Source organism: Scyliorhinus torazame, chromosome 14 (assembly GCF_047496885.1).
Source record: "Scyliorhinus torazame isolate Kashiwa2021f chromosome 14, sScyTor2.1, whole genome shotgun sequence".
Classification (NCBI taxonomy): Eukaryota; Metazoa; Chordata; class Chondrichthyes; order Carcharhiniformes; family Scyliorhinidae; genus Scyliorhinus; species Scyliorhinus torazame.
In genome coordinates, this window is record NC_092720.1 from 209,479,455 (window position 1) to 209,494,864 (window position 15,410).

The 15,410-nt window shown below is 46.2% G+C and overlaps 1 protein-coding gene across 1 annotated transcript; it reads left to right on the plus strand.

The window, feature by feature from the left end:
• Window positions 1-6,870: 6,870 nt before the first annotated feature.
• On the plus strand, window positions 6,871-15,193 carry LOC140390434 (zinc-binding protein A33-like). Its single transcript, XM_072475579.1, has 6 exons — window positions 6,871-7,317; window positions 7,407-7,502; window positions 7,596-7,829; window positions 9,052-9,074; window positions 10,551-10,666; window positions 14,424-15,193. The coding sequence occupies exons 1-6, from the start codon at window positions 6,910-6,912 to the stop codon at window positions 14,972-14,974; spliced, it is 1,428 nt and encodes a 475-aa protein (XP_072331680.1). The 5' UTR covers window positions 6,871-6,909; the 3' UTR covers window positions 14,975-15,193.
• The last annotated feature ends 217 nt before the right edge of the window (window positions 15,194-15,410 follow it).

Below are 15,410 nucleotides of genomic sequence, written 5' to 3' on the forward strand. Positions count from 1 at the left end.
GCGTCAGCGGGGGGGGGGGGGGGGGGGGGGAGGGGCTGTACTCTGCACGGCATCACGTGGTGGGAAGCGCGCGCGCGCGCGCGCGCGGGAGTGGGGAGGGGAGCGCGGGAAAGGCCTCGTAGCCCCGGGCTTTAGAAAGTGACAATGTCCCAAATTCAGCTGATTCAGGTTTCTCACCACATTCTGTCACCCTGAGTCCCACTGATTCACCAGCTCCATTCAAACATTACACTCACTGATTGACACCCACACTGCAACATTACATTGTGCTCTTCTCATCTTCTTGTTCCTCTGTTCACATCATTCCTGTCAAAACACACAGGAAACATCTCCAAATTATCACCAAGTTTAGTTGGCAGGCGCGTTTCAGAATCAGAACCAGGGGTTCCTGAAAGACATAAAAACAGAAATTAATGGAAAAGCAGAACATGTCTGGTAGCAACTGTGGAGAGAGAAAGGGGTTTACTGCTTGGAATTCATTTTACGGCCTTGGCACATTGCTAATTATCCTTGAGAAGGTGGCGGTGGTGAGCAGACCTCTTGAATCGCTGCAGCCCATGTGGTGTGTGTAGAGAGGACGTTCCTGGGTTCTGACCCAGCAACAGGGAAGTAACGATATACTCCCAAATGATGATGGTGAATGATTTGGATGGGGAATTCCAGATGGTGATGTAACCATGTGTCTACTGCCCTTGGAGTGGTCCTGGGTTCTGTCCAGGTAGACCTGGTGAATTTATTCAGTGCATCGTGTCGATGTCTGCACTACTGCGACTGTTGATCGATGGTGCAAGAAGGGAATGTTAGTGCAAGGTACGACAATCAAACAAACTGCTTTGCACAGGGTCCAACATCTTGATTGTTGTTGGAGCTGCATCCTGGCAATTGGAGAACATTCAATCACGGTCCTGAACTGTTTCTTGGAGATTGTGGACAGGTTTTGGGGAGTTGGGAGGTGAGTTATTCACCACAGCATTCCTAACCTGTGACCTGCTCGTGTAGCCACAGTATTGATGTGGCTGGTCCAGTTCAGTTGCTGATCAATGATGTTACCCAGGGGTTGATAGAGAAGGATTCAGCGATGGTAATTCCATTGAATGTCGAGGGGCGATGATTAGATTCTCTCTTGTTGGAGGTAGTCTTTGTCTGGCACCTTTGTGTCATGAATATTATTTGCCATTTTTCAGCCCAAGCCTGGAAATTGTCCTGGTCTTGCTGTATTTGATGAACGGCTGAACATTGTGCAATCATCAGCGAACGTCCCCACTTCCGACCTTATGATGGAAGGAAGGTCATTGATAAAGCAGCTGAAGATAGTTGGGTTAAGGATCCAACCCTGATGACGCCTTGCAAGTACGTCCTGGAATGGGATGATTGACCTCCAAACATCACAACCATCTTCCTTTGTGTTGGTGTGACTGGAAACAATTGAAGGTTTTCTTCCTTAATTCCACTGACTCCAGTTTTGCAAGGTTGATGGCACACTTGGTCAAATGTTGCCTGGATGTTAAGGGCAGTAACTCTCACCTTTGGAATTTAGCTCTTTTGTCCATGTTTGAACCAAGGCTGAAATGAGGTTCGGTGCTAAGTGGTGCTGGCGGGACCCAGAAATCAGCGTCAGCAGCTGCTCATTACTCAGCAAGTACATCTTGATAAGTGTTGTTGATGACTCCTTCCATCACTTCACTGATGATGAAGAATAGGTTGTGCGGGCGATAAATGGTTTGGTTGGATTTGTCCTGCGTTCCCATTTTTCATATTGCCGGGTTGATTCCAATGTTGTAGCTGTATTGGAACAGCTTGGCTCGGGACTCACAAATCCTCGGTAATTTTGCCGGAATAGTGGAAGGGCCTCTGCAGTTTCCTGTGCCTTTACCCTTTTTTGATGTCACAGGGGGTGAAAGGAGCCACAGATTTCCTGATCCAGAGTTTGGGTGTCTCGGGATGTTTTTTCTCCTATTGAAAATAATCCTAGTTTGCTCAATCAGATACAAAACAAGCTGCAAATAGATTCTGTGCGGTCTAAAGTCATATTTGAATTCAAGTCTCCTTGTCAATGTTTTAACTCGATCTGCCTCCCTGTGACAGCAAGTTCCACATTCTCACCACTGTCTGTGTGAAGAAATCCCTCAGGATATTGGAGGAAAGATAACACTCCCAAATTCTTCCAGCATCCGGTACCAGCCTCCAGAAGAGGCACCGGAATGTGACGACTAGGGGCTTTTCTCAGTAACTTCATTTGAAGCCTACTTGTGACAATAAGCGATTTTCATTTCATTCAGTTGATGATATTCTCTGGGTCACTGTTCCTGTGAGAGATCCAGTGAACACAGAGAGCTGTGTTATGGACAGAGAGCTGTGTTATGGACAGGGAGCTGTGATATGGACAGAGAGCTGTGTTATGGACAGAGAGCTGTGATATGGACAGAGAGCTGTGTTAGAGACAGGGAGCTGTGATATGGACAGAGAGCTGTGATATGGACAGAGAGCCGTGTTATATACAGAGAGCTGTGATATGGACAGAGAGCTGTGATATGGACAGAGACCTGTGATATGGACAGAGAGCTGTGTTATAGACAGAGAGCTGTGTTATGGACAGAGAGCTGTGTTATGGACAGAGAGCTGTGTTGTGGACAGAGAGCTGAGATATGAACAGAGAGCTGTGATATGGACAGAGAGCTGTGATATCTACAGAGCGAGAGCTGTGATGTGGACAGAGAGCTGTGTTATGGACAGAGAGCTGTGCTGTGGACAGTGAGCTGTGATATGGACAGAGAGCTGTGATATGGACAGAGAGCTGTGATATGGACAGAGCTGTGTTATGGACAGGGAGCTGTGATATGGACAGATAACTGTTATATGGGCAGAGAGCTGTGTTATGGACAGAGAGCTATGTTATGGACAGAGAGCTGTGTTATGGACAGAGAGCTGTGATATGGACAGAGAGCTGTGTTATGGACAGAGAGCTGTGATATGGACAACGAGCTGTGTTATGGACAGAGAGCTGTGTTATGGACAGAGAGCTGTGTTATGGACAGAGAGCTGTGTTATGGACAGAGAGCTGAGATATGAACAGAGAGCTGTGATATGGACAGAGAGCTGTGATATCTACAGAGCGAGAGCTGTGATGTGGACAGAGAGCTGTGTTATGGACAGAGAGCTGTGCTATGGACAGGGAGCTGTGATATGGACAGAGCGAGAGCTGTGATATGGACAGAGAGCTGTGTTATGGACAGGGTGCTGTGATATGGACAGAGCTGTGATATGGACAGAGAGCTGTGTTATGGACAGAGAGCTGTGATATGGATAGAGAGCTGTGATATGGGCTGAGAGCTGTGTTATGGACAGAGAACTGTGATATGGACAGAGAGCTGTGATATGGACAGAGAGCTGTGATATGGACAGAGAGCTGTGATATGGACAGAGAGCTGTGATATGGACAGAGAGCCGTGATAGGGACAGAGAGCTTGTTGTGGGCAGGGAGCTGTGATTTGGACAGAGAGCTGTGATAGGGACAGAGAGCTGTGATATGGACAGAGAGCTGTGATATGGACAGAGAGCTGTGATATGGACAGAAAGCTGTGATATGGACTGGGAGCTGTGATATGGACAGAGAGCTGTGATATGGACAGAGAGCTGTGTTTTGGACAGAGAGGTGTGATATGGACAGAGAGCTGTGTTATGGACAGAGAGCTGAGATAGGGACAGAGAGGTGTGATATGGACAGAAAGCTGTGATATGGAGAGGGAGCTGTGATATGGACAGAGAGCTGTGTTATGGACAGAGAGCTGTGATATGGACAGAGAGCTGTGATATGGACAGAGCTGTGTTATGGACAGAGAGCTGTGATATGGACAGATAACTGTGATATGGACAGATAACTGTGATATGGGCAGAGAGCTGTGTTATGGACAGAGAGCTGTCTTATGGACAGAGAGCTGTGTTATGGACAGAGAGCTGTGATATGTGCAGAGAGCTGTGTTATGGACAGAGAGCTGTGTTATGGACAGAGAGCTGAGATATGAACAGAGAGCTGTGATATGGACAGAGAGCTGTGATATCTACAGAGCGAGAGCTGTGATGTGGACAGAGAACTGTGTTATGGACAGAGAGCTGTGCTATGGACAGGGAGATGTGATATGGACAGAGAGCTGTGTTATGGACAGAGAGGTGTGATATGGACAGAGAGCTGTGTTATGGACAGTGAGCTGAGATATGGACAGAGAGCTGTGATATAGACAGAGAGCTGTGATATGGACAGAGAGCTGTGTTATGGACAGAGAGCTGTGTTATGGACAGAGAGGTGTGATATGGACAGAGAGCTGTGTTATGGACAGAGAGCTGAGATATGGACAGAGAGGTGTGATATGGACAGAAAGCTGTGATATGGACAGGGAGCAGTGATATGGACAGAGGACTGTGATATGGACAGAGAGCTGTGATATGGACAGAGAGCTGTGATATGGACAGAGAGCTGTGATATGGACAGAGAGCTATGTTATGGACAGAGAGGTGTGTTATGGACAGAGAGCTGTGACATGGACAGAGAGCTGAGATATGGACAGAGAGGTGTGATATGGACAGAAAGCTGTGATGTGGACAGAGAGCCGTGTTATGGACAGAGAGCCGTGTTATAGACAGAGAGCTGTGATATGGACAGAGAGCTGTGATATGGACAGAGAGCTGTGATATGGACAGAGAGCTGTGTTATAGACAGAGAGCTGTGATATGGACAGAGAGCTGTGTTATGGACAGAGAGCTGTGTTATGGACAGAGAGCTGTGTTATGGACAGAGAGCTGAGATATGAACAGAGCGCTCTGATATGGACAGAGAGCTGTGATATCTACAGAGCGCGAGCTGTGATGTGGACAGAGAGCTGTGTTATGGACAGAGAGCTGTTCTATGAACAGGGAGCTGTGATATGGACAGAGAGCTGTGATATGGACAGATAACTGTTATATGGGCAGAGAGCTGTGTTATGGACAGAGAGCTGTGTTATGGACAGAGAGCTGTGATATGGACAGATAACTGTGATATGGGCAGAGAGCTGTGTTATGGACACAGAGCTGTGTTATGGACAGAGAGCTGTGTTATGGACAGAGAGCTCTGATATGGACAGAGAGCTGTGATATCTACAGAGCGAGAGCTGTGATGTGGACAGAGAGCTGTGATATGGACAGATAACTGTGATATGGGCAGAGAGCTGTGTTATGGACAGAGAGCTGTGATATAGACAGAGAGCTGTGATATGGACAGAGAGCTGTGATATGGACAGAACTGTGTTATGGACAGAGAGCTGTGTTATGGACAGAGAGCTGTGATATGGACAGAGAGCTGTGTTATGGACAGAGAGCTGTGTTATGGACAGAGAGGTGTGATATGGACAGAGAGCTGTGATATGGACAGAGAGCTGTGATATGGACAGAGAGCTGTGTTATGGACAGAGAGCTGTGATATGGACAGAGAGCTGTGTTATGGACAGAGAGCTGTGTTATGGACAGAGAGGTGTGATATGGACAGAGAGCTGTGTTATGGACAGAGAGCTGTGTTATGGACAGAGAGCTGTGATATGGACAGAGAGCTGTGTTATGGACAGAGAGCTGTGATATGGACAGAGAGCTGTGTTATGGACAGAGAGGTGTGATATGGACAGAGAGCTGTGATATGGACAGAGAGCTGGGATAGGGACAGAGAGCTGTGATATGGACAGAGAGCTGTGTTATGGACAGAGTGCTGTGATATGGACAGAGAGCTGTGATATGGACAGAGAGCTGTGATACGGACAGAGAGCTGTGTTATGGACAGAGAGCTGTGATATGGACAGAGAGCTGTGTTATGGACAGAGAGCTGTGTTATGGACAGAGAGGTGTGATATGGACAGAGAGCTGTGTTATGGACAGAGAGCTGTGTTATGGACAGAGAGCTGTGATATGGACAGAGAGCTGTGTTATGGACAGAGAGCTGTGATATGGACAGAGAGCTGTGTTATGGACAGAGAGCCGTGATATGGACAGAGCGCTGTGATATGGACAGAGAGCTGGGATAGGGACAGAGAGCTGTGATATGGACAGAGAGCTGTGTTATGGACAGAGTGCTGTGATATGGACAGAAAGCTGTGATGTGGACAGGGAGCTGTGATATGGACAGAGGGCTGTGATATGGAGTTTTCTGGGAGAACCCGGCCTCGACAGAAAATCCACTGCATCGTCTTTCCAGACTTCAGTTGTGATCAGACATTCCAGAAACAAGGAAATGACCGTGTCTCCCTCAGGACCCTCTGCCAGCTGTGGTACATTGGGTATTGCTCTCACATCGGAGTCAGGAAGTGGCGGGATCCAGTCTCGGTACTTCATGTATATTGAGGCGCTCGGGGACGGCCCGCATTGGTGGAGTGTGCTCCAAAGGAAGAGCTTTATTTTCCAGGAATTAAAACGAACCTCTCAGGTCCAGCCCATTTAAAGATCTCCCTGTGGTTGTCATCCAAAATATCACATTGACATTTGTATTGTTTTGTGTTTTAGGGCGAACGCCACAGTCATAAATACGATTCAATTAATGAATTGTTTCCCCAGAGGTTTTGTAATCGGTAGCATGTTCAGACTGGAGGAAAATGCATGGGAATCTCGATCCCGCCCATTTCCGCCTCCACCATCTCGCCACTCTCAACATTCCGTGCATCCCAACTCGCCCCCGACAGGGATCAATTATTTCCCTCCGGGCTCTAACCCTGTTTATCTTCACACTGCGGGGGGTTTTATCAACCCATGTAAATGGCATGAGGACAGAGATTACTTTATTATAATAATTCCCTGAATATTGCAGTCATCGGGAAATCGCGGAACTGAAAATGTTCAGTGATCAGTAACATCCAAAGTTAAACGGCTTTGAATCAGGAAGTGCTGAGTGTGAACATGGCTCTCAGACAGCAGGTCCAGAGTTTGACCGAGGAGACAATTTGTCCCATTTGTCTTGATTTCTTCATCGAGCCGGTTTCACTGGATTGTGGACACAACTTCTGCCGCTCCTGTATCTCCCAGTGTTGGGAAAAGGAGATAAACTCCTGCCCGGAATGTAGAGAGGAGTTTCCGGAAAGAAACCTCAGGGTAAATCGGGCCTTAGGGAGTCTTGCCGAGAAAACACGAAAGTTAACCATCAATCCGAAAGAGAAGGAAAGTAAACTTCACTGTGAGGAACATCAGGAAGAACTGAAGCTGTTTTGTGAAACTGACAAGAAATTGATCTGTCTGATTTGTAGAGATTCGCGGGAACACAGAGAGCACCGCTTCCTGCCGGTTAAAGAAGCTGCTGAAATCTACAAGGTAAAAGGGAATAATTTTATAGCCTGGTAGTTTAATCACATACTCATAGTCGAACACTTTCATTCTGTGATTTCCTTTCCCAATCCCAGGATCAGCTGAAATCTTCCTTAGTTTCTCTCACAGAGAAGAAATCGGCGGTTCTAGAAACGGAAAAGAAACAGAAAGGGAAGATTTCTGAAGTTAGGGTAAGGTCTCCCTGTGCTGATTTTCTGGGATCTTGGTTAGTTTTGTTCCCTTTATCGCGGGACATTAATTATGTTTCACATTTCATTTGGTAGGAACAGTCGAGCAGTCTGCAGACCCACATCACATCCGAGTTCAGTAAAATGCACCAGATTCTCACTGAGAAAGAGCAGCGTTTACTCAGAGATCTCAGGGAAGAAGAGGAGAGGATTCTAGAAACAATGGAGAAAAACCTTCGAGAGATTCAGGAGAATTTAAATTCTATTGAGGAGAAACTCTCCAAGTTGCAGAAACAGATGGAGCAAAAAGACGAGCTGATATTTCTGAAGGTGAGGGAATATATTGCGGGTCAGTTCAGTGAGGCTTCACAGTCACAAAATAACTGCTGGTAACTGAAATAAATATCGAATTTACTGAAAATTATTGAGAGGGTGAAGCATATAAGTCTCTCTTCAGTGGAGTTCTGCCATGTTACTGAAATAATCGGCATCCACCCTGTTTGCAGATTCCCGGGAATACCTGCCACCTCCTGGGAATTAATTTTCTTGATCTCTCGCTTGCTTTGTGATTATTTCCGTGTTTCTCAAGTTTAATTTTCTCCTGGAACTCCCATTGTAATCCAGTTCCAGTTGCATGTTGTGAGTGTGTGGGTGTGTCTGGTACGGTGTGTGAGAGTCACTGTGTCTGTGAGCGGGGCTGATGCTCAGTTCCAGCATGTTGTGAGTGTGTGGGTGTGTCTGGTACGGTGTGTGAGAGTCACTGTGTCTGTGAGCGGGGCTGATGCTCAGTTCCCGTTCCATGTTGTGAGTGTGTGGGTGTGTCTGGTACGGTGTGTGAGAGTCACTGTGTCTGTGAGCGGGGCTGATGCTCAGTTCCAGTTTATTTGACTCTCCACAATCTTCTTTCCAAAATCCATCACTTCACACCTCCGTGTGAAATCTCATCTGCTCTGAGTCTGCTCATTCCACCAGCCTGTCTACCTCTTCCTGAAATGTGTGCAGTTCTGGTCATTACAGAAAGGATGTAATTAGATCAGCGAGGGTAGAGAGGAGATTTACGAGGAAGTTGCCAAGTCTGGGAAATTCCAGCTGTGAGGAAAGATTGGATAGGCTGAGCTTGTTCTCCCTGGAACAGAGGAGCCTGAGGGGAGATTTGGTTGAGATGTACAAAACTGTGAGGGGCCTGGATAGAGTGGCTGGGAAGGGCAGAGCGGGTCAATGACTCTGGGGGAATAGTGATTTGTACAAAGGTTGAAGGGAGATGAGGAAAACGCTTTTTCACCCAGAGGGCTTCGGTGGTGTGGAACTCACTGCCTGAGTAGAGGAGAGGCAGAAACCCTCAACTCATTTAAAAGAGGTCTGGATATTCACCTCAAGGTGCCGGACGCTGCAGGGCCATGGACCAAATGCTGGAAAGTGGGGTGAAGCAGGGTGGCTCCATTCTCGGCGGTGCGGACAGGATGGGCCGAGTGGCCTCTTTCTATGCTCTAAACTTTCTCTGATTCTAAATCTGTTCCTATTCTCCTCACTGTTCCGGATTTCTTTCTTTCAGGAGGAAGATTGTTGGAAGAGAAGGTAGGACATGTTCTTTACTGAAACTCTGCACAAATAACTCAGAAATTTTGTTCTAAATTTCTTGTCCAGTTACTGTCACACCATTAAAGGATCATTCGTCGAGTGGCAGTAACTCTGCTTCTCGTTTAAGCACTAATGTTTTATTTTGATAACAAACTTTATTGCAACTACTAGGTTGAATTTCATATAACCGGTCTACATTGTATTAAAATGCATTAAATTACATTGTATTAAATGCAGTCCTGAGATGCTCGCTTGCAGGTTGTTGTTAGTGTGACTGTGACCTTCCGACTGACCCTGAGAGAGCCATACCATCCATGTTTCCATAGTGTCGACCATCCATGTCCCTGCAAGACTCCTGACCAATCTGAGACAGTCAAATGTTAAAGGGGGAATGGGTTTTGTTTTTATTCCAGTCTAGAATCTTGATCCGTTTCCTTAACAACACAACAGCAACATTTTATTTAAAGATTTATATAAAATAAAATCTTCACGCAAGGAGATGTCATAATAATAATCTTTATTATTGTCACAAATAGGCTTACATTAACTGCAATGAAGTTACTGTGAAAATCCCCTAGTCGCCACACTCCGGTGCCTGTTTGGGCACACAGAAGGAGAATTCAGAATGTTCAATTCACCTAACAAACACGTCTTTCGGGGCTTGTGGGAGGAAACCGGAGCACCCGGATGAAACGCACGAAGACACGCGGCGAATGTACAGACTCTGCACAGACAGTGATCCAACCCAGGGATCAAACCCGGGACCCTGGCACTGTGAAGCAATAATGCTGTGATACTGTGATATTGATATCAATGACATGGGAACGTTTAAAAACGTCTGAAAAGAGGAAAGAGAGATAGAGGCAGAAAGGTTTAGGGAGGGAATTCCAGAGCACAGGATCTCGGCAGCTGATTGTCCAGTTCCCAGAGGTGGAGCAACTAAAATTAGGAATATTCATGATGCCAGAAGTAGAGAAGAGCAGACTCCCAGAGAGGTGTGGGGTTCACGTCAATTTTTTAGATATTTCAACTTTTGCCTTTGTTCTCTAAACTTTGTTTGTAAAAGAGCAAGTGGATAGGCTAAACATTTATCTTCTCCTGTGATTTGTGATATCCCGGTACTAATCTGTTATCAGACTGTGAACTTTTTGCTGGACATGAGGGTGCATTCTCTGCCTTTGAATTTCCAAGTTTATTTTGCTGAGTTATAGAAACAAGTTAAACATTTCCCTTTCTACCATATACTGTCTCATGCCAAAATACTGGACTATATTAAAGGTTCTATTTTTTAAAAATGTATTTTTTTACAAACAGGTATCAAAACAGTTTGCAGCGAATTTACACCCCGGGAAATATACTTCCCAACAATCAACTATACAGTCTGAACAGTTTTCCCCTTTCTCACCCCCCCCCCCCTTCCTGAAAGGTTCTAATAAGGACAAATTAATAACTTCAGCTGTTTAATTCTTACAGGATTTCTGATGACGAATACATACTATCAGCGGAAGATGCTGCCCTGTCTATCGGAAAGTTCAAAGGCCCTTTACAGTACACAGCGTGGAGAGAAATGATAAACTCCATTAACCCCGGTAAAACTCTTCTATTCATTTTCCTGATGTTAAATCCAGTTCTGAAGGGACTAAAGGGTCTCCAGGGTCCCAGATTAAATATTCACTTTCCCGGTTGTTAATCCTCGGAAGCCTCTCCATTCTTATATTTTACTCTCTGTGGGTTCCTCTGGGTGGGGTGGAATTGGACTCCTCGGGGAGGTGATTCTGTCCTGGAAAAGGGAGGGCTCCAGATGACTTATGAAAGTATCCAAGATTCAAACTGTACAGAGAACATAAACATTCATGTAACAGAATTTGCAACATTGTTGAAATAAACATGGAATTTAGAAAAGAGAGAGTGACAGCAGCCTGGATTGGGTGAGGTTGATTTTTTTAGTCACCTCATTGATGGAGCAGGTAGTGAACCAATGAAGCCACTGTTCACTCTGTGAATTTGCTCAGAGGCCCCGTCCATTCTGAGGCTTGAGCTACAGAGCAATTTTCCTGGACAATCCTTCACATGATTCTTGTGTAGAAAAGTGCTTGGTGGTCTTTGTTGCGTGGTTATGGTGGGTGGGTGGGGGGCCGGGGGCGGGGGGTGGTGGTGGTTGCAGACAGGAAATCTGATGATCCTCCATTGACGGGTTGCGGTAGCATGATCATCATGCAGATTATAGGAAATAGGGGCAGGAGTAGGCCATTCGACCCATTGAACCAACTTTTCCATTGTATAAGATCATGGTTTCTCTAACTGTGGCCTGAACTCCACCTTTTCCTGTCCCCTATAACCCTTAACTCATTAACAATGGAAAATCCAGCTAACTCAGACTGACTATTTACAACTAACTTGTCTCTACTGCTCTCTGTGGAAGAGAATTCCAAAGTTTAACAATGCTCTGAGAGAAGGAATTCGTTCTCATCTTTGTGTCAAAAGATGGTCGGACTCCTAATTTATAAACTACATCTCCTGGTTCTAGATTCCCCACAAGAGGAAATATCCTCCCAGCATTTATCTGACAAGCTCTCTCAGCATCATAGGGTCAAGATCGAACCCGGGTCCTCTGCGCTGTGACTCAGAATAGATTGTAAATATTTGAGGCCCAAGCATGGACCTTGCTGCACTCCACTACTTACAGTTTACAAACCTGAAAATAACCTATTTATCCTAAATGTCTGTTTCCTGTTAATTAGCCAATGCTCCAGCAATGCCATTATATCATCCCCAACACCATAAACTTTTATCTTCTGCAGTAACCTTTTAGGTAACACTGTGGGCGCGATTTACTGAAATAGGGACAAAGTCCCATAGCGAGCGGATTTAACCACCTGTTCCCAGTGGTCGCAGCACCGAGAAACACCCCGCTAACTAACGCCCATCCGATTAATATCCAACACCCATATGGATAAATATCAGCATGGAACATGCAGCCGAGGCCCAAGCGGTAAAGCCCTCTTGCTGCACTGATGAGCTCCACTCACTGGAATTCTCATGGTGTCCCACTCTCTGGAGCTCCTGATGCAACCCCCAAGCCCCAATTCACTGTAAGGGGGTCCCCTCGGCCCCCCGCATTCCTCCGCACCTGCGCAGTGCAACCAAACCCTGTGGGCCAATCCCTGTCGTGTGAAGTACCAGCTTGTCACTGCCCATGTCCCTGCCAGTTGGCAGTACAACCTGGACACCATGGCAGTGCCAGGCTTCCACCCAAGTGGCACTGTCAGGATGCCAGGCTGGCAGTGCCAGTGTGCCATCCTGGCCAGAAGGCAAGCACCTGGGAGCCCCCGATCCCCGGGAGACCCCCACAAGTGCCTTTCTATTCGTTCGCCATTTGTGGAGACTGAACAGCACTTGCCTGAAGTCTCAACGGTGAAGGAGATAGATCCCAACCTCTTGGTTACCTTGGGGCACCGCATATTAGAGTGCGACTATCTATCTCGGCCTAATATGCAGATTTGCCAAAAATTGATCTCACCCACAATGGGCGGGCTTCACATTGCAAAGTCTTGCGAGATCCTGTCAGACCTCGTGAGGCGTACGGAGTAGTGTAAACCCCGGGAAGAAGGTCGCCTGGCACATATTGGCTCATTGTGCAGCGGAGCACAGCTTTTTGGGTACAGCGTGGCCGGAAGATCGCGATCTTTGTCAAATCCCTTTTAGAAATCAAGATACACTACATTTACTGGTTTTACATTTTCCATTCTGCTTGATACATCATAAAAGATCTCAATCACAGTTTTCCTTTCACAAAACCATGTTTTCTCTGCCTGATAGCATTATGATATTTTAAATGTCCTACCAATACCATCCAAATAATGATTTCTAGCATTTTCCCAATGACAAATGTCCGACTTTAGCTTACTGATTTCTGTCTCCCTCCTTTCTTGGACATTCATTTGTGGCTTTCCAATCTGCCGACACCTTTCCAGAATCGGGAATTTTGGAAAATGGCAACAAATTCATCCTCTATCTCTGCAGCTTTTCCTGTTAGACTCTCTGAATCCAGGTCAACAGGTGGCAAAGTGGTTAGCACTGCTGCCTCACAGTGCCAGGGACCCGGGATTGATTCTGACTTTGGGTGAATCACTGTGTGGAGTTTGCATGTTCTCCCCGTATCTGTGTGGGTTTTCTTCTGGTGCTGCAGTTTCTTTACACAGTCCAAAGATGTGCAGGTTAGATGGATTGACCATGCTATGTTGCCGCTTCATGTTGAAACACATGAAGGCAGCATGGTAGCATAGTGGTTAGCAGAGTTGCTTCACAGCTCCATAGTCCCAGGTTTGATTCCCGGCAGTGTCACTGTCTGTGCGGAGTCTGCATGTTCTCCCCGTGTCTGCATGGGTTTCCTCTGGGTGCTCCTGTTTCCTCCCACAGTCCAAAGATGTGCGGGTTAGGTAGATTGGCCATGCTAATTTGCCCTTAGTGTTGTGGGTGTTACTGGGTTACGGGGATAGGGTAGATACGTGGGCTTGAGTAGGGTGCTCTTTGTAAGGGCCAGTGCAGACTTGATGGGCCGAATGGCCTCCTTCTGCACTGTAAATTCTATGTAATTCTATGTAAGGTTAGCTGGAAAGGTGATCATCAATGTGCTGTATTAGGGGGATCGGGCAGGGAGTGTTGATACAGATTCAATGGGCCGAATGGCTTTCTTCTGCACTGTAGGGATTCTATGCAGGTTCATATCAGCCTTTAGTCCCTTGAGTTTTCCGATGACTTTTTCTCTCGTGATTGGAGTTGTTTCAAATTCTTCTCTCATTTTCCACCGTGTCATTTTTACTGTTCTTGGGTTTTCATTTGTGCATTTTACTGTGAAGAATACTTCTGGATTTGTTTATTGTCACGTGCACCGAGGTAAAGTGAAAAGTATTTTTCTGCAAGCAGCTCAACTTGTTCCAAACTTTGCCATTTCATGGTTTCCCATTATTAATCCCCCAGTGTCACCCTTTAAGCACTTATCTTTTTAGATTGCTTTCAAGTTTCCGCTCACACTTTTAACTTCCCCCTGCTTTTTTGAAGTCATCACTGGCTGGAAATGTTTCCAAATGTCTGGCTCACAATTAATCATTGTAGCATTGTACATCTTGCCCTTCAATGTTTAACCCCCTTAGGTGGAGCACTTTGCTTATTGAGTCTATATTTCTCAATGGGATAGATCATTGTGGAAAGGTGTGAAATGCCACTGTTTCTTTACCATTTTACCTTTTTTCCAGTCCACGTTGGCTTCATTTAAGTTTAAGGCATTAATATCACCACAAACCCGTCTCTCTAAATATTGAATGTGTTCTTTTAACTTTTCCCCAGCTCCAGCCTATCTGACTCTGGATCCGAACACAGCTAATCCCCGGCTCATCCTGTCTGAGAACCTGGCCAGTGTGAGACTCAGAAACAAACGGCAGCTGCTACCTGTCACCCTGGAGAGGTTTGATCCCTCTGGCTGTGTCTTGGGATCAGAGGGATTCACATCAGGGAGACATTACTGGGAGGTGGAGGTGGTAAAGAAGACTCGGTGGGGTCTGGGAGTGGCCCGAGAGTCTGTGGACAGGAAAACGAGAATCTATCCAAGCCCAAAGTTTGGATTCTGGATTGTGGGGCTGATTCCCGGAATAGGTTACTTAGCCTCCACCTCCCCCTCTGAGACCCCCCTCAACCTGAATGTGAGTCCCCGGAAGATCGGGGTTTTCCTGGACTATGAGGGAGGTCAGGTGTCATTCTACAATGCGGACAACATGTCCCATCTCCATACTTTCACCGACACTTTCACTGAGAGAATCTTTCCCTTCTTCAGTCCAGGATTGAATGACGACAGGAAAAACTCTGCCCCGCTGACTATCTGCGGGATTAAAGGTCACTGACAGATGCACCCCATAATTTCACATCATCCCCCTGCCTCCTACCAGCTGTAAACTGATGGAACCTGTTCATATTCTGGTTATTATATAAGAGTTATAATTTACACTGGGGGCTACATGATTACATTTGTGAAATTATTTTTCAAACAAAACAATCTGAGAACCACTGGAATAGAAACAGTTTTTCTCAAAGTTTACACAGTTCATTATTAAATCCAAGAAGCAGAAACTTAATATGTTGTTTGTGTCGTCACTGAGTGAGGGAAGCGGGTTTCCAGGGAATGGGGAAGCGGATTGGCCGGAGTCCCTGTCACCCAGAGTGAGGGAGGCGGGTTTCCGGGGAATGGGGAAGCGGATTGGCCCGAGAATCTGTCACACAGACAGTGGGAGGCGGGTTTCCGGTGAACCGGGAAGTGGATTGGTTGGAACTCCTGTCACT